Here is a 25,620-nt window from a genome sequence, read left to right as displayed (position 1 = left end):
AAATTATTTTGTGTATTAAAATACATGTGCGAAAGTTTATATATCAACATGTATTAATTAATATATTGGATCATGAGTTTAAAATAACTCAATATAAATCAACCCAAAATCAACCCAATTTAAAGTTGGACGAGTTGAATATAATTCATTTAAATGAAAATATAATATAAACCCATCCAAAACCTGTCAAACGCGTCCAATTACCAGGTATACTTTAGACAAAGATGTTGTGGATGCTGCAGTATTTAAGGAGTAATAGTTATAGCGTTAATCGTATGGAATATTAGTTACAGGAAAATGAAAGATCAACAATGTCCTCCTCCTTCTATTCGAAGGGCATCATTGCTTTCTTGGTTGCAAAATTCTATACGCTGGCCATACTGGAAGGAAACAAAATAATGCATTGTCGGGATAGGGCACTTGTTTGTCCCCAGATTGGTAAATCTCACGTGCCCATTTATTCCATCGGTATCCAATTGCCAATAATTGCGAGCTATCACATCAGCCAACAGTTTTCACCAATAATTCTAAGCTATCATATCAAACAATTTTTTTTCACGCCTTTAGCCCTGATTGTATTGCTATTTTTAGGATTTTTTTAAAAAAATATAAAATAACAATTTAATATACATGAAATAAAAAAATAATTAAAAAATATGTTAAGAAAAAATATAAATTTTCTTTTATAAAAAATCACAATTTAGTTTGGAACGGGGCCTCTCCAGTTGTGTAATGGGTTTAACATTCAGTATAAATGTGTATAATTTGAATATAAATGTAAATGTTATACTAAATTGATGTAAAACTCACGATTCCACTAAAATTGTACTAATTTATATCAAAGTTATACACAACTGAACAAATTAAACAGAAATTCAAACTCGTAAGTGAAGAAAGGCATATGGACCATATGGACCTTGCCTATTGAACTTCTTAAAATATTGAATAATTTGCTCTCCTCAGTAAAATATTGAATTATTCAATAGCGCACTATCAATTTACAGCACCATATGGACCTTGCCTATTTAATGGAAGTCACAAGGGACCCAATTTCATTTACCACTAATCAGATTCCGTGCACCACCTTCTTAAACAGCCTTCATAAGAAAATGGCACCAACTTTTGATGATGGCAACTCTTTGTTTGATTTTGTTGTGAAAGATGGCAACGGAGTCAAGGGTCTGGTGGATTCAGGAATTACAAAAGTACCAGAAAGATTCATCCAACCACCATCTGAGCGAATTGAGAAAGTTGTCCAAAGCTCCAAAGATCACTTCGCATCAGTCCCAATTGATTTATCAAAGCTTGATGGTCCCGACCATGATCAAGTGGTCGAGGCCATTGTTAGAGCTGCCGAGACACTAGGGTTCTTTCAGGTGATCAACCATGGTGTGTCTTTCGACCTGCTGGAGTCCCTGAAAAATGCTGCACAGCGGTTTTTTGCACAGCCAGCAGATGCTAAAGCTGTTTATCTGAAGAGGGTCAGTCCCAGTCCCTTTGTGAAGTATGGCACAAGCTTTGCACCGGAGCAAGAAAAGGCTCTGGAATGGAAAGATTTTGTTAGCATGGTTTACACCAATGATGGTGATGCACAACAGCATTGGCCTAAAGTGTGCAAGTGAGTTTTCTTGATTATCTCAATTAGCCAATTAGGGAGAGAGCTACGACCCCAAATTTTGGTTTTTTTTTTTGGGGTGGGGGGGGGGGGTTTCAAATTCCTATAGCACAAGGAATAGAATTATAGTAGAATCAAGATCAATGAACAGGTTTAATAATGTTAAAAGTACACTTTTTTATGTTAAATATACTTTCAAGCTAAATGGTGCTTAAATTTAGAAGTATAAACCTCAAAACTAGCTTGGGTGGGATTCAGATAGATTTTGAAAACCTTGCTAAGAACTACAAATTGAAACATTATTACTTTAAGAAGTCATCAATTATAGATCCACTTTGAATTGATGTTACATAAATTTAAATGCTAGGGCTCTCTGGCTTATAATGGTGGATTTTACATGTTACCAATTTTAGTAGTATCAGCATGACTTTAGTTTCTCAATAAAGGATTCACCATATACTCTGTCTATCCATAGTCACTCTTTAAATATTACTTGCCGCCCTGTTAATTATATTTAAAGGGTACTTATATATCTTTTGGCCTTGGGATTATTTCCTCAGGGAAGAGGCACTTGAATACTTGAAGTTATCTTCTAAGATGGTGAGAAGGCTGTTGGAAATCTTAATTGGAAATCTTGGGGTGACCCTTGATGACTCTAGACTGGAATCACTAATTGGCAATAAGATAGTCAACATGAACTTCTATCCAATTTGCCCAAATCCGGAACTGACTGTTGGTGTGGGGCGCCACTCTGATATGAGCATCTTGACTGTGCTTTTGCAAGATAATGTTGGAGGTTTATATGTAAAGCTTGAAGAAGAAATACTTGATGGCAGAAAGGAAGAGTGGATGGAGATTCCGCCAATCCCAGGTGCTTTAGTTATTAATGCTGGGGATTCATTACAGGTTTGTTCGTACTCAATGACCATATTCATTACTTCTTTTGAGCATGTTAAATTAAGGGCAAATTATACTTTGCTCTAAGTTTTACATAACCTCCTCTAGTTTTGAAAACTATATATAACCCCCTCATAATTTGGATTAAAGTGTCAAAGTGATGGAAATGATTATCCTTAACGGAACCGAAGAAAATGTCGAAATTACCTTTGTTTAAAAACTAAAATGGCTTAAGTGATCATACTATATAAACATAATATGTATGACACTCTAGCCCTTGTATAATTTTATATTTTGTCATATAACCCCTTTATACTTTAATGTTTTATCATTCAACCCCATTATGATTTTCAATATATGTGCATAACCCCCATGTGATTAATAAATAATTTTTTACTTTACATAGGGGTATTTTTTACATTTTAGTTGATTCCGTTATGAATTGCAAATTCCGTCACTTTAACACTTTAATTCAAATCATGAGAGGGTTATGTATAGCTTTTGAAACCATAGAGAGATTATGTAATAAAATACTAAACCACATGGGGGTAAATTGTAATTTGCCCTTAAATTAATACAATTCACAAAAATCTGCTGTTCAGTTAACTAATTAGGTTAAGTTGGCTGCTTTCCTGGATCAACCGAACATATACGTTTGCACAATTATCTATTTTAGTATTGCTCGTATGTTTGCTTGTTATTATGCTCTAAATTTCATTGAGATGTAGAAAAATGGAAATTTTAGTTCGTTATTGGAGCAGAAGTACTATAAGACGACCAATATGTAGCCATATATGTAGTAAAACTGAACTGGAATTCATTTGCTTGATCAAAACCAGATCCATTTTTGCAAATTTTCCCAACTCAATGACTTTTTGGAGGTTGGCTAAAACAAACAACGATTCGATTGCTATCTTGATTACGAATCTTAACATTTTTTTTTTGGTACTTTTACCTTCTTATCTTTTGCTGCACCTTAGATCCTAAGCAATGGAAGGTACAAAAGTGCTGAGCATGGAGTGCGTACCACAAGCAAAAAATCAAGAATTTCTATTCCAGTTTTCAATCTCCCAAGGCCAACTGAGAAGATAGGTCCGCTCCCTCATGTTGCAGAGGTTGATGGTGGAGCTGTCTACCGAGAAGTTATGTTTCAAGAGTACATGAGCAATCATGTTGGACATGCTCATGAAGGAAAGAAATCCCTTGACTTTGTCAAAGTAAAAGCCAATTAGAACGAAGCATATGGAGCTTCTTTAATTACTTTTTTTTTTATCGTTGACAAGGGAATCCAGCCGCTACTTGAGAGTACGCACTGGATTGCAATTTATCTTGATTGTTGAAAGACACTGAAAAACCATTATATTGTGGGTTAGGTTTTGATGTTCTCTTCTTGTACAATTCTTCATGCTATGCTAGATAGATAGCTCTTTGGGGAACCTGAATAACTTGACTAGCTTTTTTGTTAGAGGGAAATACAGATATACATTTTTTGAGTTTTATGTGAGAAGAATACTGGTACTACTTTGCTTTATACCCATGATAATAGATAAGATTGGCATTTCTTTTGGAGTACAATTCTAGAATCTCAAATTTACTGTTAAAATGTCTGCAAATTGTCCATCAAAAGAAGTGAAATTATTGAACAAGTTGCGCAAATTGAACAAGTTACAAATGGAATGTTTGACTTGAATCCAACCCAGAATCCAGCCATGGATTCATGGTAGGATTCAATCCGGCTTAGAGTCCTGCCATGGATTCTACCAAGGATTATGTTTCAAGATTTCAGCATACAAAATTACTTGTTTGTAGAAACGAAAATATTGCATAGTTATTGGGTAATATTAAAGATGCAACTTTGTGATTAATTAATAATTTTTTTGAGCAACGAATTAGTAATTTGAAGAAAGACAAATTGAAAATATTGACCATTTTTCAAATCCAAATTCGAATGTTTCCCGTAATAATAGGAATCTACTTTTAAAATATATTCCAATAACTTCTTTTTGTAACTATTAATTTTTATATATTTTTTATGAAATTCAAAAAAAAAAATTTGTATTTGCACGCCCATAGGGCGTGCTTTCTCAGTAATCTTTCTAAAACAACTACTACCCATTATCCGGCCCAAATTGGGGAAATAATTTCACAAACTTGGGCTAAGTAGTTGGCCACAGAACTAGCCCATGAATATCTCTTTGCTTAAACACACTTTCTGTAACCGGGAGTTAGTTCAAAACAAGCCCAATCACCGGAAAATAGAGTGATCTCTTTACCAACGACGTCGTTTTGAAAAAGAACCCAAAGCCAAATCCTGCAAGACAGTACGGCGACTGAAACCTCTCAGCTCTGCTCCACCGCCACCGCCTTCACCACCGCCGCCTCTTCCCTCTCGTTGAAGTTCCAGGGAGAAGCAAAGCAACACTTTTAGCTCCTCTATTGCATATCATAATCAGGTAAAAGATCCTGTCTTGTTGATTTGTCCAATTACTAGCTTTTCATTGCATTTGATCAAAAAGTTAAAAAACAGAAAAGTATTTCAATAGCCGATCAGGTTTTCTTGCAAAGCAATATATATTCTCGAATAAAGGGCCAAAACCCATTTCCAGAAGCTCTAATCATTGCTAATTTTCAATAACTTTTGCATCATGGATGTAGTGAATTTGTAGTTCTTATGCAATCTTGACGTGTCAAGGTGACAATTGTAATTCTGGGATTTATTTTTTGTCTTTTAGTTTGAGTTGCATTCGGCTGTTAGTGGTTATGTGGACGGTACTACATGATTGTTCTTCAAAAAATCAATTTTTTTGATAGAAGTTTTTTCTCCCTGAAATTTAGTTGCTTGGATAAGTCAGTGATCTTAAGTTATAACATAGTTAGTGTAAGAAACAAGCATATTGTGAAGTCCATTGAGAGGGCAGAACAGATGGACTGGATTCATTAGAATTATTTTTTGATAGGGAAAATAGTTAGGAGGACTCTGTTTAAGCTCTCCCTCGACAATGCAATTCACATGGTACTTTATTCTCTGTTTTGAGATCGCACGCCAAGGATGTGGTTCAATTTGGTCTGGTCATAGCTGGTAGGCTAGGAAGTTGATTACAGATTTCTATCTTGAAACGCTTCGGTTTTTTTCTGAATGTAGGGACGAAGAATATATGACATGATGAATAGGGACATTAATGGTGAAGGGAGAAAATTCAATAGAGGTGAAGAAGAAGAGGAGGAAGATGAAGATGAGGAAAGTGGGAGGGGCCGTGATGCGTGGGAGAGGACTTATGCAGATGAGAGGTCATGGGAGTCTCTACAAGAGGATGAATCTGGCCTTCTTAGGCCTATAGACAACAAAGCTCTCCACCATGCTCAATATCGCAGACGCCTTCGGACTGCAACTACTGCTGGAATTCAGAAGGGCCTTATTCGCTATCTCTACATTGTCATCGATCTTTCCCGAGTAAGGCTATAATCATTTTGTACTTGCATGTGTTGGACCTGTGCTTTTTAATGAAATCTTTAATTGTACCATGAATTTGAAAGAGGTGTAATATTCACATTTTACTGGTTACCTCCTTTTACAGTTCTCAAAGATAACATTGACGAAAGCTTTTACTAGCATATTTATAACATTGACGAAAGCTTTTAGTAGTATATTTATTAGTTAAAGATGCGAAACAGAAATAGTAAAAGAATTGTACACGGTAAACATGTTAAAGGCACCATCACAAATCCATTAATTTTGGGATCAAATAATTCCTTTAATGAATGACCTTTGGTGGAGTTCAGAGAGTTCTTTTTGCCCTGACAATATCCAAATGATCTCAGAAAGTTAATTATCCTAGATAAGATTGTAGTAATTAAGAAGGCTTTATAAACACCTGTTTACCTGGTAGTCCAAACAACTGGAAAGTTAAGAGCTCATTCATTGGTCTTGTGTCGGTTGATGACTGACTTTCACTGATTAATGAACAGCTTAAATTCTGTTATCTAGGCAGCTGGAGAGATGGATTATAAACCAAGCCGGATGGTTGTGGTGGCACGACAAGTGGAGGCTTTCATTAGGGAGTTCTTTGATCAGAATCCTTTGAGCCAAATTGGCTTGGTAACATTAAAAGATGGGGTGGCACAATGCTTGACTGATCTTGGTGGCAGTCCTGAGTCTCATATCAAAGCTTTGATGGGTAAGTTGGAGTGCTCGGGTGACTCTTCTCTCCAGAATGGGCTTGATCTTGTGCATGACCTTCTAAACCAAATCCCATCATATGGTCATCGCGAAGTTCTTATTTTGTATTCGGCTCTTAGTACTTGTGATCCAGGGGATATTATGGAAACCATCCAGAAATGCAAAAGTGCCAAGATAAGGTGCTCAATCATTGGTCTATCAGCTGAACTGTATATATGCAAATACCTATGTCAAGAAACTGGTGGATTGTACTCAGTTGCATTGGATGAGGTGAGTAATTATTTTGAAAAATCTGCCATTACATATTGAAGTACATCACCAAAATTGTTAAAACCTGCTGTCAGTGCAAATGATAAATTTGAAGCATAGAATGGAACAGGGAATAAAGCTCAAAACTTTATTTCTAATTCCTCTAATTGTAGTGATAGTCAAGGAAACTCATAGTTAAATCTGCTGAATGAGGAGCACGTCAAGTATGAAACTAGTCAATTATCTCCAAGACCTGGTTTAGCTGGCAGGGACATTAGCCAGGAGACAGTGAGACCCCTGGTTCAACTCTCATGCCCTCCGCTTTTCCCCCTTCCCCTTTGTAAGGGTTGGAGCCTTTTCTTGAACGAAAAACTAGTCATTGTCTAATACATAAATTCCTTTCTGTGCCAGCCACACTTGAAAGAGTTAGTATTGGAACATGCACCACCACCTCCGGCAATAGCTGAATTTGCAATTGCCAATCTAATCAAGATGGGTTTTCCCCAGAGGGCTGCAGAAGGTGTCATCTCAATCTGTTCATGTCATAAAGAGGCTAAGTTTGGTGGAGGCTACACTTGTCCAAGATGCAAAGCCCGTGTATGTGAGCTGCCTACTGAGTGTCGTATATGTGGGCTGACTCTTGTTTCATCTCCACATTTGGCAAGGTCATACCATCACTTATTTCCTATAACACCTTTTGATGATGTGTCGCCATCAATTACAAACATTCCACATAAGCTGCCAAAGAGTTGTTTTGGTTGCCAGCAAAGTCTACTAAATCCTGGTAAGAACTTAAACTTTGTTGATGCATTCTGTGAATGCACTACTGTTTTTCTTTCATGAGTTTTCCAGGTTGTCATGATGGCTTTTGTTGATATGAACTGTTTGAGCTTCACGTGATCTTCTAAACTGACTGTTTATGTACTTTAATTCCAGTTGGAAGATTAGAAGCCTGTATAGAACTAGTATTTATAACTACTCTCAAATTCCACTCATTTCCACACCAAAGCAAGAAGAAGTTAAGGAAAATACTGTGTTGAACAACTTTGGGAACTTTGACAACTTAAGTCGCATTATATGAAAGGAAGAATTTCGAACATTTTACTGTTGATTGATAGACATAACAACTCCCGCTTGGCTTTTCAACTTTAAACTAGGATTGAAGGTGTTGTAAAAACACTGAGAAGAGAATATTGATCATGTGTTGTTCCATGTTTTTGGGTGCCTGGTCATTATGATTCTCTTCTTGGTGTCTGATGGATGGACATGGACTATGCCCAAGAATTGTAAGCTGAAGTTAGTGACCACTGACCTTAAGACTGTAATGGTTGTGAATTGGCTAAGCAGTCAGTAAGGCATGGCTTAGCATGGTCCATGCCCATGCCTTTTTTTTTTTTAGACTTATTTTTTATGGCTTGTGCTGCACTTGAGATAAACTCACAGCCACTGGTACTGCTTTACAATTTGCAAGCTTCTTTATGAGTTGTGAAGGTCATATAAATTGAAAGATCCTTTTTTGGCTCTCTCTTTAGCCCTATGTCTCTTATCCCTAGGAGGCCTTCCAGACAGAAGAAGATTATGTAAACACTTACTCAAAATCTCACTTATCAGATTCCATTGAAACTTAAGCATTTGTTTGCCGTGCAGGTAATCTGCCAGGGCCTTGGGTTGCTTGTCCCAAATGCAAACAACACTTCTGCCTTGATTGCGATATCTACATTCACGAGAGCTTGCACAATTGTCCTGGTTGTGAGAGCTTCAAGCAGTCTAATTCAGTCACCAACATGGAAGTATGATATTTGTTGATGTTGACCATCTCCATTTTTCCTTCCTTTACTTATTGGTGCACATCATTTAGTCACAGAAGTAGGAAGTTTTGGCTCCATTGACATATAACATCTTAAACATAGTTTACAGTGTAACAGTGTGTTATTTTGAAAGTAGTGTTAACGCACAGACAGAGTGGTTTAAAACCAATTTTTTTTTTTGAGAATTTTGATACTGAGAAAAGGTTGAATAATACTAGTTCGAGTTCAACCCTCAAAAATTTGACCAATTCCTACACATTGTTAAGAACCTTTTTGCATTTGTGCAGCCTCAATCAAGCATGTAACGTTCCAAGAAGTTAGAGCATGAAGAAAAAAAAATAACAAAATGACAAAATCTCTTAGTAGTATCAGTAATTGGTCGTGCAGGTGTAGAATAGTTGCCTCGAACTAAAATCCAGAATAATTACGAGAAAAGGTGATCAAACACTGGCTTTTTTTTTTTTTTTGGGCTTTATCCATCTCAACTAGCTTGGTGAGTGGATGCAAGTGAGCAACCTTGAAATTGAGATCATCATCATCATGAAGCATCCAATGACCCGTTTGCAATTCCTCTCTCATGGAAATTGGAAGGCTTTGTTCACCATGCAGGTGGCTAAAAGCTCAGTCCTTCTCCAACCAACCAAGGTTCTCTAATTATGAAAGATAAATAAAGATATTGGGACAATATTTACAAAAAAAAAAAAGAAAAGATATAGAGACAAGAAGTTCAATTCAAGTGATGATATAGGCCATCTTGCTTTTAGTTCTTTTGCAAAGGAATATTATAAACATGTTACAACATGCACACAACGATGTTTAATAAGTAACTAGAGTCTTGTATTACACACTAATATGTAACACCTATAATAGACATCATGTCCTTCTCAAAAGTTCAACTTAATTAAAATTATAAAGATGACAGATATCGACATATTAGAGTGTGTAACATAGATATTATACCTTGTTGTGTCATATTAGAGTGTGTAACATAGATATTATACCTTGTTGTGTAATAGAAAGATTTGTTGCTCTAACGGATGATGAAAAGATCTAACGTTCTAACACAAATAACAGCATTGGATCAACGGGTGATTGTAAACGGGTAATCATACCGTTTGGACCAGGCAATGTATAGAATTAGAAACGGCACTATATTGCTTCTTGAGAGCGGCCGTTGAGAAATGGTAGCTTTAAAGTTGCCACTTCAAACGGTCATGTAGAAATTGCTCCTTAATTGACATGGTAATTTTAAAGTCCTTATAACTACTAGCAACTTTTTTATTAAAAAAAAAATTCACCAAACTTATTTTTCTTCATGTCATTTTTAAAATTTTTTTTTCTAATAGCGGAGGAAGTGGGTGATTAAAATTTTAAACTCTAATTTCTGAAATCTCATTTTTCTTCATGTTATATTCCATTGTTATGTCGGATTTTCTTCTATCATTTTTTTACTTAAATGCCTTCCGTGATATAGTTAAATTTTTATTCCTTCATATTCTTAGACCCTGTTTGATAACCTAATTTAGCACTTAAACTCAATGGATGCAGATCTTAACATATTAAAATCATTTGATAATCAAAACTTAAACATCTAAATTAATTAAATAGCACTGAATTTTCTAAGCAAAATTTGCTCCCAAAATTAAGTGATTAGCTAGTCACTTATAACTGAATGTGATATACACTTAAATGTATCAGATTTAATACTTAACAATTCAATAACTTAATGGATTCAAACTTCAAATTTCATATTTCAGTTTTATTAAACACACCCTTAGTCTCTTTGCTTGGCTTTTATTGGTTTGCAATGGCATGATACATGCAAACATGCAAAGAGAGATAGTATTCCCTGAAATATTATCTTACTTATATCATAAATACAATTTCTAATCACTTTTTTTTTTATCATACATCACATCATAAAAAGTGCTATAATATTATTTTAAATATTTTTTTTCCAAATAATCTTATATTCAAACACACTTATCTAAGTCACTACTGATTGAAGTAGTGAGTATTAAGTCACCATTTTAGATACCAAAGTCTTTGTATTTTGGATACTGCAATATGTTGAATTAGTTAGTATATGATAATGAATAGTAACAAATTATGTTCATTAATTTATCAAACCAGGTCATTTTCAAATAAACTTCATTAAACCACGTCGTTTTGCTAATTTTTCACAGAACACAACGACGGCGTTTTTGTTGAAATCGACTTCTACGGTTCTCCACCTGCCTAGTACAGAAGTACAATTATCAACTTCAAGGCTGCAACTCAAATCTCAGAAGCTCCAATTATCTGCATACTATAATATTTCAGGTAAAGAATCTTGTCTCGTTGGTTTCTCTAGCTACTAAATTTTCTATGCATTTGATGAAAAGAAGTATTTCAATTACATGCACAAGAATGTACACTCAATTAAAGGGCCAATTATTCCTAGTTTTCTAATAGCTTCTGTGTGAGTTTGTACTTCTTATGCAATGTTCAAATGCTATGTGGCAATTATAATATCTGGGATTTCTTCCTTTTGTTGGAATTTTTGTTGCTTTACTTGTTACTGGTTAGGTGTGGATGATGCTGATTGGTTTTTTTTTTCCCAAGAATTGTTTGCTGATGAGGAGAACTTTAACATCAGTGACATCAGTGCCTGTGTAATGAAGAAGTTGAATGTCGATGAAAAAAAGATCCATTTTAGTTTTAAGCCTCAGAATTGCACAATCTGTGCTTGAGCTGCTGAAAATTTATATATTCTAAGAAATTTGAAAGAAAAAAGAAAAAAAAAAAAGAAGAATTACAGATGGCTGATCCTCCTCCAGAAAAGAAGGTTCGTGGAGAGAGGTCTGATGAGGATAATATTGATAGGTTGAGTGCACTTCCGGACTGTGTTCTGCTCCACATCCTTTCAAGTTTTAAGACAAAAGATGCTGCGGCCACCTCAATTCTGTCTAGGAGATGGAGAAATCTTTTCATTTCACTTCCTGATATTCATCTCAGTATTTGTATGGATAATGATGCTTCTGACCGTGATAGACTGTTCTCTGATTTTATAGATTTCTCCAATAGAGTGTTTCGACAGCGAAATAATGCTCCCATTAGAAAAATCCGACTCTTTGTGAAGCATTTTGTTGAAAGGTACTGTTTGGCCTTTGAGTCATGGTTGCTATCTGCTGCAGCTGCAATTTCTTTGTCTAGCATCCAAGAACTTGAGATTTCGGTGCTAATTAATGAAACAACCATGCCATTTCTAATATCTATTCCACCTGAATTTCTCTCATGTAAAACACTAGTTTCTCTATCACTAAACCTTGGGGCGGATTGGATTGTTCCTGATTCAGTGTCGCTGCCAACTCTCAAGTTCCTTAACTTGTCGGAATTCAAACTGGTAGATGAAGATTGCTTTGTGAGGTTTCTTCGGGGTTGTCCTTTGCTTGAAGAATTGATGTTGCATTTGCGGCCTTTCTATGATGAGAGGGAGAGTGGAGAAGGTATTGAGGTTGAAGTTCTTGATATTTCAAATCCTTCGTTGAAAAAACTGATACTCTGCTGGCATGAGAAAGTTGAACTCGAGTTCACAATCATCGTAAAGTCAAACAATCTTGAATATTTGCTCTGCTTCCTTGAGGGACAGCATAAAGTTACTATAGATGCTCCAAAAATTACATCTTTGGACATTGTCGGTCGGGTACTTGAAGTAAACATCATTCAAGACCTGATGTCTCTAGATACTGCAGGAGTGCAATCTGATTTTCTTTATTATATAACAACTGAAAGCGACTTATTTTTACGTGGTTGGCATGCTTTTAAGTTTATGAGTGGGTTGCAAAATTTGAAATCACTTAGTTTGTCAGAGAAGATTCTCAAGGTATGTCCTCTGTCTTCTTTTTCTTAAATTTGGCTTCATTTCAGGGCTTTCCATTTGAATCTTTATAGAAAAATTAGAAGTTTCTTCTTACTCAGTTCTTCTCCTTGTATGCATGAAGGCTCTCTATTTTTCTCAACGGGGATTGCCAACTTTCAAAAACTTGATTAAGTTGGAGCTTATACCTTTTTATTGCCATGACTTTCCTCGCATGTGTATCTGGAAAGTGTTATCAAGCTTATTTGAAAGTTCCCCTAATCTTGAAGTGCTTATCTTCCAGGAAGTAAGTTATCGTGGACATTAATACTGTAACAGTTAATTGCATTAAATTTTGCAGTCACTTATTTACTTCATATGCACAGGTCTTTAAGAACTACTTTGGTGAAGACGAGGAACTTGATTCTGTTTTCCCAGAGGCTCTTCCACTGACTTTCATTGAACATCTTAAGGAAATAGAATTCAAAAATTTTGATGGGGAGGAACATGAATTCAAGCTGGTAGAGTATTTTTTGAAGAACGCAAAAACTTTAAAGAGGATGACTATAGCTAAAGAGCCTTGGAACTCTGTACCGGAATGTCGTGATAGGATATTGTCATTCAAGAAGTGCTCAGAGGATTGCCAGGTTGTGTTCAAAAAGAAAATGGATTGGATAAAGTGCCCACAATTACGAAAGGCGCTGAATCTCTCTGTGTAGCCGTATTTTCTTGGATATAATCTTCTTCTTTCCTCACTATTTGACTACCTATCTCTTGTGCTTGAACTTGTTTATTATGATATTAAATCTGATGCTGTTATGATGCACTGATAAGCACATCATTTAGTTGCAGGGAAGTTCTGGCTTAATGTATATAAAATCTTGCAGCAATATGTAGTGTAACTGGATTGTGATTTCAAGGTAGTATTAATGCACCGGGGAAAAGAATAACAGCTGGGGAGATTTATGGTCTCAATTAGAATTTTGAGTTTGGGGAGTTTTGTTAGTCTATTAGTCTTTTTTCACGATTTTTTATGATCCCTGGCTATGAAAATGTTAGCAACTTTACAAGAAAATGCCCCTAATCTTGAATTGCTAATCTTTCTTTCATCAAGTAAGTTACAACGAGTTTTTAACATCATGGAGTTGATTCCAGATTCTGCTGTCCCTAAACTCTAATCTAAAGATGATTGAACTCGTGCTTAGCATCATATCTGAATGCAATTGCTGGTGCTTTTTTGTTGAACCGAGTAGTGGATCATTTAATCGTAAGTAGAAGTTTTGGTTCTGGGATATGATAGTTAGGAGCAAAAATTGATATGGTCATGTGATCAAAGATAGCACTAAAGCACCAGGCAAAAGAAAGAATCATGGCTAAGACATGAACGATCATTTTGCCTGCACTTTGAAATGTTTTACTGTGTGAAAATATGTATTTCGTCCTCTTACTCTGCCGTCCTCAATTTGAAGCTTGTTCTTTCAATTATTGGGTAAATGAACTTTTATGATTATAAGCATTGAGTTGTTTTAGATCTTCTTCTCATCTGTATGAAGGCCATTTATGCAAGATATTCCCAAGCTTACTTCATGCTGCTACTAATCTTGGAAGTGCTTATCTTTCATTTGGTGAGTATGATTATCTGTTTTGGTGTAGAATCAATTTTAGTACGTTTTCTAGTGCCTAAGGCAATTAGGAGCAGCTGCAAGAGGGACCTGGGAGTTTTTGAGTTTATTCTGCCAATGGCTATATCGATAGAGCTTTAGTAAACATCATAGGGAGATGGAAATGACCAAATCTAGAGAAGGGAACATGAACTTATGCTAGTAAAGCCTTTTAAATCTCCATAAGCATGTGGTATCACCATTCAAGAAAAGCTCTTAGGATCACCAATAGTGTTCAATAGGCAGAAAAGATAGGATTCAACCAGCATTTGTTTCTTATTCTGTTGCAACTGGTCTGACTTGTATGGTGGAATGGCTTGACAACATTCTTAAGAGGTTTATATTGTTGGACCACTTATGTTGAATTTTCTTAGTGAAGATCGGATTGAAAAGGTGCAAATTCAGACCCCTGAAATGTTGGGATAGCCAAAATCAGAATTTGATGTAATATTGCTAGTTATGGAAAACAAATCAGGCAAAGGAGGACCAAATATACCATAGCTTTCCAAAATAAGGGTCGTTTATGGAAATAGTCCTATTTGTATCAACACCCAATTAAGAAGAACTCAAGAGATTTTAAAGAATACCTAGTCCACAGGCTATTGAGTATCAGTGAAGGACTAGATTCTACCTGTCGAATGGAAAGACTGTAAAGTTAAATGCAGTTCTTGGTGCAAAGGACAAGCCTTGACAAGGCTAAGATAGAAACGGACTGGTCATCCAGTGGTGACCACTCAAGCAAGTGCAGCACCTTAAGATTAGGCAAATAAATTGAATAAACTGAATCTTGATGACGCTGTAACACAACTCAAACACGATTATAATTAAGAAGTATAAATACAATTCAAACTTAAACGAGTGATTGTTGAATCAACCTGTTAGCATTAGCGACAAGAATATAAACAAGTTTGATTGGATCAACTTGTAGATTGACATACTAACCGAATAAAATAGCTTTTCTTTATAATAATAAAAAACAGCTTTTTTTAATAATATAAACGGATTTGATTGGATCAATTAAACGAGTGATTGTTGAATCAACCTGCATGATGATTTTCTGTACTAACAAAGGAAAATAGAATAAACTAACCCAATTTGGTCCCAAAAAACTAGGGCATTGAACCAGTTTCGATTGGGTTGGGTAATGGTTTGGCTTGCCCAATTATAAGATTGGGTTGTGATTCACTATTTTTTTTCGAGCCATAGGTACTCGACTTGGTTCATGTGTAAGGATATAATAGACTTTTCATCCCTAGGGCTAACACTAATGGATTCCATTTCTATTTGGTTGGATCAATTTGCTGATTGACTCACTAACCTGATAAAGTAGCTTTTTTCTTATAGTAGCTAAACATTACAAACCCCATTTTGAGTAATTAACAACAATTAAAAATGATCAAATTTGGCTTGAATATTTCAATTAGAAATTTTAAAGATGTGTAAGTTTCATATCTAATCGTATATGGAATTGTTAGACTGTGTTTCTGTAAAATACATAAGATTTGTAATTTATGTCATGCTTGAAAAGCTTCGTTATGTATTATACTTTCGAAGATTTTGAAAACTCTAAATTTTGTGTTTTACTATGTATTGCACTATTAAACTTTTTTTAACGAAAACTTTTAATTTTTGAATATTTGGACTTTGTTTTATGATTTGTAGGCTTTGTTCTGTATTTTACAACATCAACATTGAATAGATACATGATTAAATGGCTTAAAATATGCAATTAAGATGTTAGAGTTTTTCTAGCATAGGTAAATAGGGTAATCTTATAAAACATTGAGTCATATTAGAACGATTTTAATCGTGTAAGACGTTTAATTGGTTATGCAGGTTGGATTGGTGAAACTGATAAATTTGCCCCTACATTGTATACAGAATTGAAGATGAACTTCAGGAAGCCAAATAAAATGGCCTCTCCACCTGGTGAACAGGCTGAAGTTCTTGCAGCATTTTGTGTAGTAAAGGAACGACAGAATGTGAAGAAGAGTATCATCAGGAAGGGGACTCAACCTATCAGTACAATAATCTGAAGGATGATGATGATGATGATGATGATGCTGATGATCAGTCATTGTTAATCAGTTTGATTGCTGCTTCCTAATCCAAGAAAATGGTTTTTTGACCAAATAATTTCGAAATCGTTCAAGAGATTAGAATTATCAAGGCTGAACCAAGAATCAGTTTTTGTTTATAAGTATTACAGAACATAAAAGTATAAACAACTGAAGAGGAAGGCCAAAAATAGAGAGGGCAGAAACAGAAGAGAACCTGTGCTAAAGAATCAATCCTGAGTTGCAGTTCTCTGAGGGATCAATGCAGGAAATTAACCCACTTAAGTTAACAAATAAAGCTACAAAAAAAGGAAATTGGTCGTGAACAGGATAGCAAGCAAGAAAGACAAAATAAACTATGAAGAAGAGAAAAGAAGGAACAGAACTGAGTCATAGGCCCTTTAAATAGACCAAGCAAACTCCTAATTTCTAGACGGAATAAAACTACCAAACTGACCAGTCAGAACCATCATACCCAAATCCTATTGTGGCTTAAGTACCAAAACGCAAAGGGACTCAATGACTAACAATTAAACACAAATGCATTCAGAAAGAAGAGTACAGACTTGCAAAGAAATATCTGTAAAAATATAATTGTAAAGAACTCAGTAACTTTTTGAGCCGAGACAATAATCTTACTGAGCTATTCTTTCCCCGGGAGTTTCAATGCCATCTTCCAATATATTATCATTCAAAATATGATCATTCAGATATTTTTCTTCTAATGTCATACCAATGCTAAATCAAAAAGGAAAGAAAAAACGATAGGTGCAAATATCTTTCTCCTGTACACTAGAAAAAAAAAATCAAATTCTGCAATTGAATGATCAACTTCAGAAAGAATCAATTCATCCCAATAGCTTCAACAATGGCGTCAAAACATATGATTAGAAATTTAGATACAAAACTAACAAGAGATGATCACCCTATCATATAGGCAATCGTCAAATCCTGTTTGAATTGAGTTCTTTGAACAAAATTTGGCAATCCTCAGAGCATTTCCAGAATGACAGTATCCTTCTGCAGGATTCTGATGAAGGTTTCATAACTCCGCAAAGAGTCATCTTCGTTAAAGAAATCCCGTTCTTCAAAAAGTACCCTACTACCTCGAATTCGTGTTCCTCGCCGTTGAATTTTTTGATTTCCATCTCCTTAAGATGGTGAACGGAGCATATTGGAATTGCGTCTGGCAGAATACACTCAAATTTCTCAGATGCACTAAAGCTGTTCCTAAACACCTGTGCCAATTGGAAGAAAGTTACAGACTACAAAATCTAATGTAACTAGTTCAACAAGAGAAAAGCTCGCAAACAACTCACTTGATCAAAGATCAGAACTTCAAGATTAGGGGCGTTTTTCAGTAAGCTAGGTAACACTTTCCATAAACAGGTATGATCATAATTCGTAAGAAACAAATCATTGGAAGGATCAAGAGACAGAGTAGTCAAATTTTTGAAAGTCGGCAGCAACTCACGACAAAGGTAGAGAGCCTTCAAGCAAATCAGAAAAAGTAAGTGAATACACATGAAGTTCCATATTGTTACAACTCAAAGGAAAAGCTCCAGAACGAGAAACCAATAGTAGAATGAGATGTAAACTTACCTGCAGACTAGAATGATATAGATAGAGTGACTTCACACTTTCCAGTCCTTTAACAAAAGCATGCAAATCATTCAATGAGAAGCCTCTTTCAGTTGGATAACTGGAGCAGTGAACTCTGATTTTGGCTTCAACAAGAGACTTCAAGTTTTGAATCAAGTTTATACTGTCAAGACTACTGTAGATCAAATACTTAACATTTGGGGCATCTAGACTAATTTGTTGCGTTTGCCGGGCACGATATTCCAAATACTCAAGATTCTTTGCCTCAATAATATAAGAACACCCAGCCAAGCGACCACAGAGTATCAGTTTCTTCAGTGAAGGACTAGATAAATTGACTGCTCTACTTAAAAGCCTTTTACTCAAATTGTGTGATTCTATACCTAACTCCAGTTCTTCAAGCAAAGGACAGGCGTTGATAAGCCTAGTAATGGACTGAGCATCTACTGGTGCCAATTCAAGCAAGTGCAGTGCCTTAAGATTTGGTAAATAAACTGAATCTGGCAGAACCAAATCCACTTCACCACCGATTACTTTCAAAGTAACTAACGTTTTGCAAGAGAATAATCCAGCACGAGCTAATTTCCAATTTTTATCACTATAAATAAATATACCAATTTCTAGGAGTGTACACGAAAGTGCAGCAAATATCAACGAATCAATTGTCACGCTATTACCTGGGATAACGGACGCCAAAAAGAGTTTCAATTTTCTTATAGGAGCCCCTTTTCGTAGCATAATCACTCGATTGGCAAAATTGATAAATTTTATGGACTTACAGAGCAACATGTCACGCTTATTTAGGGCATGACAGCACAATGTGCGACGCTTATCCATGAAATTACACGTGTATGCTTCAGAGAAAGTAAGATCAACATCAGGAAGCCAAATAAAAAGGTCTCTCCACCTGGTGGACAGAACTGACGTTCTTGCAGCATCTTTCGTGCAGAAAAATGACAGGATATGAAGAAGAATTTCATCAGGAAGGGCACTCAATCTGTCATCTGGGGTGGTTTTTCTTCTAAAAGCCCTTTTGGGTTCCGAAGGATGATCGTAATCATGATCAGTCATCGTTAATCAACTTGATTACTATTTTCCCAACCCAAGAAGATGGTTAGTTTTTTTCACTAATAACTCGGAAAGGGTTCAAGGAATTACAATTAGAGAGCCTGCACCAAAAACTAACAAAACAAAACGACTGAAGGGCAGAAGCATAACAGAACCTGCGTTGCAGGAAACCTTTTCCAAAAACTCACAAAACAAAATCAATGTGTCGGAGAGAATATTAGGAAATCAACAAATAAAGCCACAGAAGCAAAATGAGCAGGGGAGCAAGATCATAATCTGCAATGGCTCAAATAAAAGAGAAAAAGAAACGAAGGCAGAACGAAAACAAAACACTATCCCAAAACGAAAAAGGGCAAAAAAACCATTAGAAAACTAACTACAATCAGGGTTTTGCTTATATTTGCCTAGATATTCTGTGATAATCATCAACATTTCTCAAGCTTGCTTCCCTTTCCATACTGGAATGTGGGAACCTAGGTTTTTCTTCTTTTTCTTCTTTTCCTCCCGTTCACTTTTGACAGAAGGGTGAGTCTAGGGCCCAAATATATCTCCAATAAAAACCCCGAGCCTTGCATTACCGAAGGCACCGTTTGGATTGAGGGAATGGGAGGAAAAGGAAAGGAGAGGAATTGGAGGGGCTTAGTTTTTATTGTTTGAATTGACTTTTGAGAACGGAAAGTAAATGATAGGGAGGGATTTAGTTATTTTGTTGAATTATGATTTTCACCTAAAATTGGGCGAAAATAGAGGGAAATTAAACTAGATTAATTGAAATAATTTGAATTTTTTTAAAGGATCATTTTTCTCTATTTTTTTTGTAAGTTAAGATTTGATCTTTTCCTTTCCTTTCTTTTCCTTCATCAATCTAAACAAAAATTCAGTATTTCCTTTCTTTTCCTTACATAATCCATACAAAATGGATGGAAATCACTTTCTGCTACTTTTTTTTTATTATTATTGGTATCATTTCCTTTCTTTTCCATTCATTTCCTTCGATCCAAACAATGCCTAAATCAAAATGTGGATTCAGCCCACTACTGAGAATGCAAAAAAAAAAAAAAAAAAATGTTGTAGTCTCATCATGTGTATATGGTATGCATACAAGTGTAATTGTACTTAAATTAATATTTAATTTTTAAAAAAAATCCTAGTGGGGAAGGATTAGATTTAAGAAATAGGAAGGGATAAGAAAATTTGAACCTTTGTTTTATTGGCTGAACGGAATTGTCTTTACTACCTAACATCAATTTAGATATTGATAAAGGAAAAAAAAAAAAGAAAAAAGAAAAAGCATTTGTTTGGATGATTACATTTCCCTGAATTCTTTAATTCTTCAATTCGATTCCTTTAATTGCATTTTAGATGATTTCATTTGCTTTTTCAAAAGGATTTTTTGCTCTTAATAGGTCCATCCAAGCAATATAAAAAGCCAATATGTGCGTGTTATATGTATGAAAGCATGTTAGTGTATGTTTTAGTGTGTTTATATGTGTGAAAATGATGTATTTCTATCCAAGAAACTTAAGAAAGTGAGTATTTGTTTGTATGTATGGAAGTAATTTAGTGTGTCAAAATATGTTTATGTACATGAAAATGTGTTCATATGTGTTAAAAAAAACATTTTGTGTGTGTAAATATGTGTGAAAGAGTACTATGTATCAAAACGTATAAAATGCCATGTAAAGTCATATTTAGGTCATGAGTTTGAATTGATCCAATATAACCTAATACAATATCAACTGATATCCTAAGGTTGCTGCCAAAGGGTTGAGTTCTAGAATGAATCATCCATGCGTAGAGCTTGACAATGTGGTATGTTGTAAGATTCTTTAGGAAGCAAAAAGCAAATTTAGCAACCATCGTACAGAAACAGTCGTAAGAGTTTACATAATCGCAACAAGCCAGGAGTACCCTTTTGGTCCTAGTACTAATCACATCCCTATAACTATCTAGCATTTCCAGAGCAAAACACAGAGGACTACAGTAGATAGGACAGCTAGCTGCAAAAGGCCTCGTAACAGTCCACTGATAAGAGTATAAAATCTGTCGAAATTTCGCCTTCTTGATGGTAAGAACACATCTGAACTTCCTGAAAATACTCCAGCAGTTTCAACAGTCCTGAACTCGTACTTTCTGCGTCTGCAGGTGTTCTGGTTCCAGCATAGATCTTCAACAAGGGTCCATACTAACCAGCAAGATGACTAAATTGTTGAATGGTTTGCATTGGTTCCATGCAATATCTTGTGATTTCCGTCTCCTGTCAAACAGCTTGTAATAGTTCTGCAATTACAGTAAACTTTTTGAATAAAAATGTTCCAATTTTCAGAAAGAAGACTGCAAATTACTTGCAAAGAAACCGTATACAACTAAACCAAACAAATATGTCTAGAGATATAAGATTTAAACGTTAAAACTTCCTAATTAACTTTTGAAACTGAAAAAATAATAAGTTTTCCAAGCTAATCTTTCCTCTGGAGCTTTGATGCTACCTTTCAATATATGATCATTTCATACCTTTTACTCCTTAATGCTATCTCTCAACATAAGATTATTCAAGTATTATTTTCTAATGCTACACCCATGCTCTTCTTGGAAACACAACACCCTTGAATCTGCTTAGGCCATTAAGCTAGATACCTTCTGGGTAGAAAATTGATATGTAGGATTTTGACCTTTAAACATTGTAGGGGTGCTTTATTAACATTTTTTAACATGTCAATTTACAAATGTAATGTGACCAGAATATTATCATTCACATGCGGGTTTTGAAATTTGTCAATATTATTCTAGTTCTGCTATTAATTGTTGTACCAGTTTAAGATCCACTTCAAAAGACCAAAAGACAGCACCACAAAAACCAATTTTTTTAGAAGCGCATATGCACATCAAATGAACCATCAATCTGGACTTCACCAAGAAAAACCGACATAAATGGGTCATCAAGAAGCATATCAAGGATAATACACCTCTTATCAATGATATCAAGTGTGCCACTCCAGCATATCATTCAGGCTAAATGCAACAGACCAAGAACCACCCTATTCCCACCAAAACAAATAAATAAATAAATGAAACATAAAAAGAAAAAAAGGACCATCAAGCTCAAATTGGTTTAAGTAATGATTCAATCCAGATGTTTCTTACTATCCAATGCTTTTCCGCAATTCTCAGGGCTTTTCTTTAAGGACAATATCCTGTTGTAACATTTCTCATGAAGACTTGAAGGGCTCTAAACTCCACCAAAAGTTATGTTTTAATGAGAATGTTAATTTTCCAAACATGATCTACCAGCTTGGAATCATAGTTGTCAAAGTTTTTGATTTCCAACTCCATATGACTTTTAGTGAACCCTACTGTAATAGCCTTTGACAAAATATACATAAAACTCCTTGGTACCTCTAAAGTCGTGCAATAGGCTATCATATCCTCAAAACCAAAACTTATAGTTGTGCAATTGAATTATCTATTAATCACTTCTACTGAAAACCATTAACAAATGCATTCAAAGAAGTGCTAATGATGAGTTCGACCATCTTTAACATCTATTCAAGCTCATAATTACTTGCATAACATAAGATGAACACTTCAAGATTCAGGGCATTTTCTGGTAAGCTTTGCTGCATAATGACTGACTTAGTAGAACTGCCAAAACAAAGGTTCTACTGAAAACTGTAAATCTCCCCAGCTATTATTATTTCCTGGGTGCATTTATACCAACTTTTGGCATATGATCCTATTATCCAATATCCTATTTTATGAAGCCAAAACTTCCTATTCTGCAACCAATTGGTATGCTTACCAGTCACAATAGAGCATCAACAGTGGCATCAGATATGATTTTTAGTACAAGTTCAAGCACCATCTTTACTTACTCAAGAAATTGTTGAAGATTTAATCAAGTCTTCACCCAAAAAATAAGAAACAGGTGGTCATAAAGCAAAAAATAACTAATTAGACAAATAAAACAAGAACAGAAGGAAAATCCAAGAAAATACTATTTAAAAGGGAGAGTTTCAGTGCCTTTTGTGGTCATGAGCGAAAAAACCAGTTCCATGGCGCTTTTGACACAATCTGGCAATCGTCTGAGCACTTTTTGAATGACAATATCCTGTCTAGACCTTTTGATAAAGACACACCAGCATGACCAAAGAGAGTCATCTTCTTTAAAGATTTCCCACTCTCCAAAAAAAATTCTACCAGCTTCAATTCATGTTCCTCCCCTTTAAAATTTCCGATTTCTATTTCCTTAAGGCATTCAACCAACACTAGTGGAAGAGCCTCATGGAAGACAGAATTAAGTTCTTCATCTTTGCTAAAGTAGTTCTTGGACACCTGTGCATTTGATGTACATAAGGGACTGCATAATACAACTGAAATAAGCCTGCAATACAAGTGTCCATTGTAACTTACTTCACTGAAGATAAGCACTTCAAGGTTCGGAGAACTTTCAAATAAGCTTGATAATATGCTAGACATGCATTCGCGAGGAAAAGCAGGGCAATCAAAAGGATCAAGCTGTAATTTGATCAAGTTTCTGAATGTTGGCAAAACCCTTTGAGAAAAATAGAGAGCCTTCATAGAGAAGAATTTAGTAAGAATAAACGTTCAATTCTACAACTATAATTTGAAGGATAAGCTCTGAAATGAAGCCAGATGAGAAGTATGAAAATAAAAAATAAAATAAAATAAAACTTACGATAAGGAAGCTCTCTGAGAAAGAAATTGATTTCACATTTTGCAATCCTCTAAAAAACTTAAAAGCACGCTCACTGCATGAAATTATGGCGCTTCTAGTTCTCATATGACACAGAAAATCAATTTCCAGTAATGCATTGTCAAGAGAAATCAAGTTTTGAATGATATCGACTTCAAGTAAATCGCCATCAAGTTTCAAAGACCTGAGATTTGGGGCATCTATAGCAACTTTATGCTGTCCATCAAGTAAGAAACTCAAGTGTTCAAGACTGTTGGACTCAACAACAGTAGTAAACTCAGATTCAACTCCCTGGAAACAGAGGATCACTCTCTTTAACACAGGACTTGAGATTTTAAAAAAATTGACTTCAATATGTTCGTCAGCGTCACGCTCATGGTTGAAAGGTCGCATAGATAACTCCAACTGTTCAAGCAAAGGACAACCCTGAAGAAACTTCCCAATACAAGCTTCATCTACCAATTTGAACATGTCCAAGCCAAGTACCTTGAGATTAGGCAAGCACACCAAATCCGGAACCGTCCAATACACCCCAAGTTTTAGTGATAAAGAAACTAGTGTTTTACAGGTAAAAATTTCAGGCGGAACAGATATTGAAAGTGGCTTAGTTGTTCTATCAATCACGATTAAAATCTCAAGTTCTTGGATAATCGACAAAGAAAATGCAGCAGCAACAGATATCAACAGCCACTCAAAGAGCATCCGGTGCCTTTCCGAAAAATGGCTCAGAACGAGTCGAATTCTTCTAATTGGAGCTTCATTTCGCTGTCGGATCACCCTGTTTGTGAAATTTATAAAATCTGAGTACAGTCTATCACGGTCAGAAACATCCTCGTCCGCAAAGAAATATAGATTAATTTCAGGAAGCAAAACGAAAAGGTTTCTCCATCTTTTGGACAATACTGAGGTGGCTGCAGCACTTTCTGTGCAGAAACAGAAACGTGAGAGGATATAGAGCAGTACACAGTCCGGAAGTGCACTCAACCTATCAACGTTACCATCATCTTCTTGAGTGGCCTTAAGCACCTTCTTGTCTGGAGGATCAGCCATCTGGGCGTTTATCTTTTCTTTCTTTTTTCTTTCCCCTTTTTCAAGTTTCTCAGAGATTATGAAACTGTGAGGCTTAAAACCAGAAGGGATCTTTTCTTTTATTCAGAGAAGACACGTACCAAAATTATCCAGTCTATAAATGCACAATTTTGCAGAAAGATACCAAAGCAATCCTAACGAAAATTGACACCAAAAAGATCAAGAAAAACCTGGTTTTCTGCTGGGTTTTCTCAAACACCGTCCTTACAATCTAGCTTCTGTAAGCATCAACTGAGTTGTGATGTTCTTCTCCATGAAGATTAGAAATTTAGAAATGCTGTTGCTTCCAAATACCTGCAGGGCTGAAGCTTTTCCACCCCATTAAAAGGCCTGCACTTGTCCCAAGGTTTCTTGCATTTGCAGTGTTCAAGCCTTAAGGGTTCGTTTGGGAGTTCGGTTTTGGGCAAATCATTCCAAATACCCTTTTATCATTCCCAATATGGGAGAAATTAATTGGAGAAACAGAAAGTAGCAACATGTCGAGTACAAGCTACAAGGGCTAACCCAATACCCAATACCGAATGCCCAAATGGTTACTTTTCTTTAAATTCCCAATTTTTCAAATCTAAAACTGCCTATTCTTACCTTCCTTTCCCGTACCCCATTGCCCAATTTGGAGCGTAGGGAATAATCCTAGTGAGAAAATATTTAGGTCCCGTTGCGGGCTAAACCCCAAAATAGTCCCTAAATTATGTATCAGAAGTTGATATAGTTTTTAAATTTTAATTGTGACCAATTTTAGTCCCTCAATTATATATGTCAAGTCAATGTAGTTTGTTTTTGGATTGAGCCACGGATCTCACAAAAAAATTGTAGGTGGATCGAGGGGTAAAAAAGGAAACCCA

At 35.5% G+C, this 25,620-nt stretch overlaps 5 protein-coding genes across 7 annotated transcripts; 3 read left to right on the top strand and 2 right to left on the bottom strand.

Moving 5' to 3' along the window:
• The first annotated feature begins 1,035 nt into the window (after window positions 1-1,035).
• On the top strand, window positions 1,036-4,005 carry LOC113699318 (scopoletin 8-hydroxylase-like). The gene is made up of 3 exons (XM_027219606.2): window positions 1,036-1,618; window positions 2,176-2,521; window positions 3,493-4,005. The coding sequence occupies exons 1-3, from the start codon at window positions 1,110-1,112 to the stop codon at window positions 3,742-3,744; spliced, it is 1,107 nt and encodes a 368-aa protein (XP_027075407.1). The 5' UTR covers window positions 1,036-1,109; the 3' UTR covers window positions 3,745-4,005.
• A 732-nt stretch (window positions 4,006-4,737) lies between these two features.
• LOC113699326 (general transcription factor IIH subunit 2) lies at window positions 4,738-8,948 on the top strand. The gene is made up of 5 exons (XM_027219619.2): window positions 4,738-4,965; window positions 5,655-5,963; window positions 6,498-6,959; window positions 7,350-7,722; window positions 8,586-8,948. The coding sequence occupies exons 2-5, from the start codon at window positions 5,673-5,675 to the stop codon at window positions 8,732-8,734; spliced, it is 1,275 nt and encodes a 424-aa protein (XP_027075420.1). The 5' UTR covers window positions 4,738-4,965; window positions 5,655-5,672; the 3' UTR covers window positions 8,735-8,948.
• A 2,030-nt stretch (window positions 8,949-10,978) lies between these two features.
• On the top strand, window positions 10,979-13,559 carry LOC113699334 (F-box protein At4g22280-like). Its single transcript, XM_027219632.2, has 4 exons — window positions 10,979-11,068; window positions 11,351-12,611; window positions 12,730-12,891; window positions 12,971-13,559. The coding sequence occupies exons 2-4, from the start codon at window positions 11,547-11,549 to the stop codon at window positions 13,301-13,303; spliced, it is 1,560 nt and encodes a 519-aa protein (XP_027075433.1). The 5' UTR covers window positions 10,979-11,068; window positions 11,351-11,546; the 3' UTR covers window positions 13,304-13,559.
• A 3,575-nt stretch (window positions 13,560-17,134) lies between these two features.
• LOC113690520 (F-box protein At4g22280) lies at window positions 17,135-19,587 on the bottom strand. The gene is made up of 3 exons (XM_027208456.2): window positions 17,905-19,587; window positions 17,622-17,792; window positions 17,135-17,540 (listed from the first exon to the last, which is right to left on the bottom strand). Exons 1-3 carry the CDS (start codon window positions 18,973-18,975, stop codon window positions 17,247-17,249), a joined length of 1,536 nt encoding a protein of 511 aa, XP_027064257.2. The 5' UTR covers window positions 18,976-19,587; the 3' UTR covers window positions 17,135-17,246.
• Window positions 19,588-20,787: 1,200 nt separating this feature from the next.
• On the bottom strand, window positions 20,788-25,409 carry LOC140007827 (F-box protein At4g22280-like). Of its 3 annotated transcripts, XM_072051233.1 has the most exons (3): window positions 23,669-25,403; window positions 23,383-23,544; window positions 20,788-23,304 (listed from the first exon to the last, which is right to left on the bottom strand). In XM_072051233.1, exons 1-3 carry the CDS (start codon window positions 24,734-24,736, stop codon window positions 23,002-23,004), a joined length of 1,533 nt encoding a protein of 510 aa, XP_071907334.1. In that variant the 5' UTR covers window positions 24,737-25,403; the 3' UTR covers window positions 20,788-23,001. The 3 variants fall into 3 exon arrangements, with proteins under 3 accessions (XP_071907334.1, XP_071907329.1, XP_071907336.1); XM_072051228.1 differs by having other exon boundaries at window positions 20,788-23,544; window positions 23,669-25,409; XM_072051235.1 differs by lacking the exon at window positions 23,383-23,544 and having other exon boundaries at window positions 20,788-23,353; window positions 23,871-25,407.
• Between the last annotated feature and the right edge of the window lie 211 nt (window positions 25,410-25,620).

Source organism: Coffea arabica, chromosome 1e (genome assembly GCF_036785885.1).
Source record: "Coffea arabica cultivar ET-39 chromosome 1e, Coffea Arabica ET-39 HiFi, whole genome shotgun sequence".
In the NCBI taxonomy this organism is placed as follows: domain Eukaryota; kingdom Viridiplantae; phylum Streptophyta; class Magnoliopsida; order Gentianales; family Rubiaceae; genus Coffea; species Coffea arabica.
The sequence above is the reverse complement of the archived record's forward strand: the minus strand, read 5'-3'. Positions and strand labels throughout refer to the sequence as shown.

Coding starts and splice junctions, on each gene's coding strand:
- LOC113699318 (XM_027219606.2), top strand. CDS start 1,110: ATGGCACCAACTTTTGATGATGGCAACTCTTTGTTTGATTTTGTTGTG. Junction 1,619..2,175: donor CATTGGCCTAAAGTGTGCAA/GTGAGTTTTCTT, acceptor TTATTTCCTCAG/GGAAGAGGCACTTGAATACT. Junction 2,522..3,492: donor ATGCTGGGGATTCATTACAG/GTTTGTTCGTAC, acceptor GCTGCACCTTAG/ATCCTAAGCAATGGAAGGTA.
- LOC113690520 (XM_027208456.2), bottom strand. CDS start 18,975: ATGACTGATCATGATTACGATCATCCTTCGGAACCCAAAAGGGCTTTT. Junction 17,793..17,904: donor TATATCATTCTAGTCTGCAG/GTAAGTTTACAT, acceptor ATTTGCTTGAAG/GCTCTCTACCTTTGTCGTGA. Junction 17,541..17,621: donor AAGTTCTGATCTTTGATCAA/GTGAGTTGTTTG, acceptor CAATTGGCACAG/GTGTTTAGGAACAGCTTTAG.
- LOC113699334 (XM_027219632.2), top strand. CDS start 11,547: ATGGCTGATCCTCCTCCAGAAAAGAAGGTTCGTGGAGAGAGGTCTGAT. Junction 12,612..12,729: donor TGTCAGAGAAGATTCTCAAG/GTATGTCCTCTG, acceptor GTATGCATGAAG/GCTCTCTATTTTTCTCAACG. Junction 12,892..12,970: donor AAGTGCTTATCTTCCAGGAA/GTAAGTTATCGT, acceptor TCATATGCACAG/GTCTTTAAGAACTACTTTGG.
- LOC113699326 (XM_027219619.2), top strand. CDS start 5,673: ATGATGAATAGGGACATTAATGGTGAAGGGAGAAAATTCAATAGAGGT. Junction 6,960..7,349: donor ACTCAGTTGCATTGGATGAG/GTGAGTAATTAT, acceptor TTTCTGTGCCAG/CCACACTTGAAAGAGTTAGT. Junction 7,723..8,585: donor GCAAAGTCTACTAAATCCTG/GTAAGAACTTAA, acceptor TTTGCCGTGCAG/GTAATCTGCCAGGGCCTTGG.
- LOC140007827 (XM_072051228.1), bottom strand. CDS start 24,736: ATGGCTGATCCTCCAGACAAGAAGGTGCTTAAGGCCACTCAAGAAGAT. Junction 23,545..23,668: donor TCTCAGAGAGCTTCCTTATC/GTAAGTTTTATT, acceptor TTCTCTATGAAG/GCTCTCTATTTTTCTCAAAG.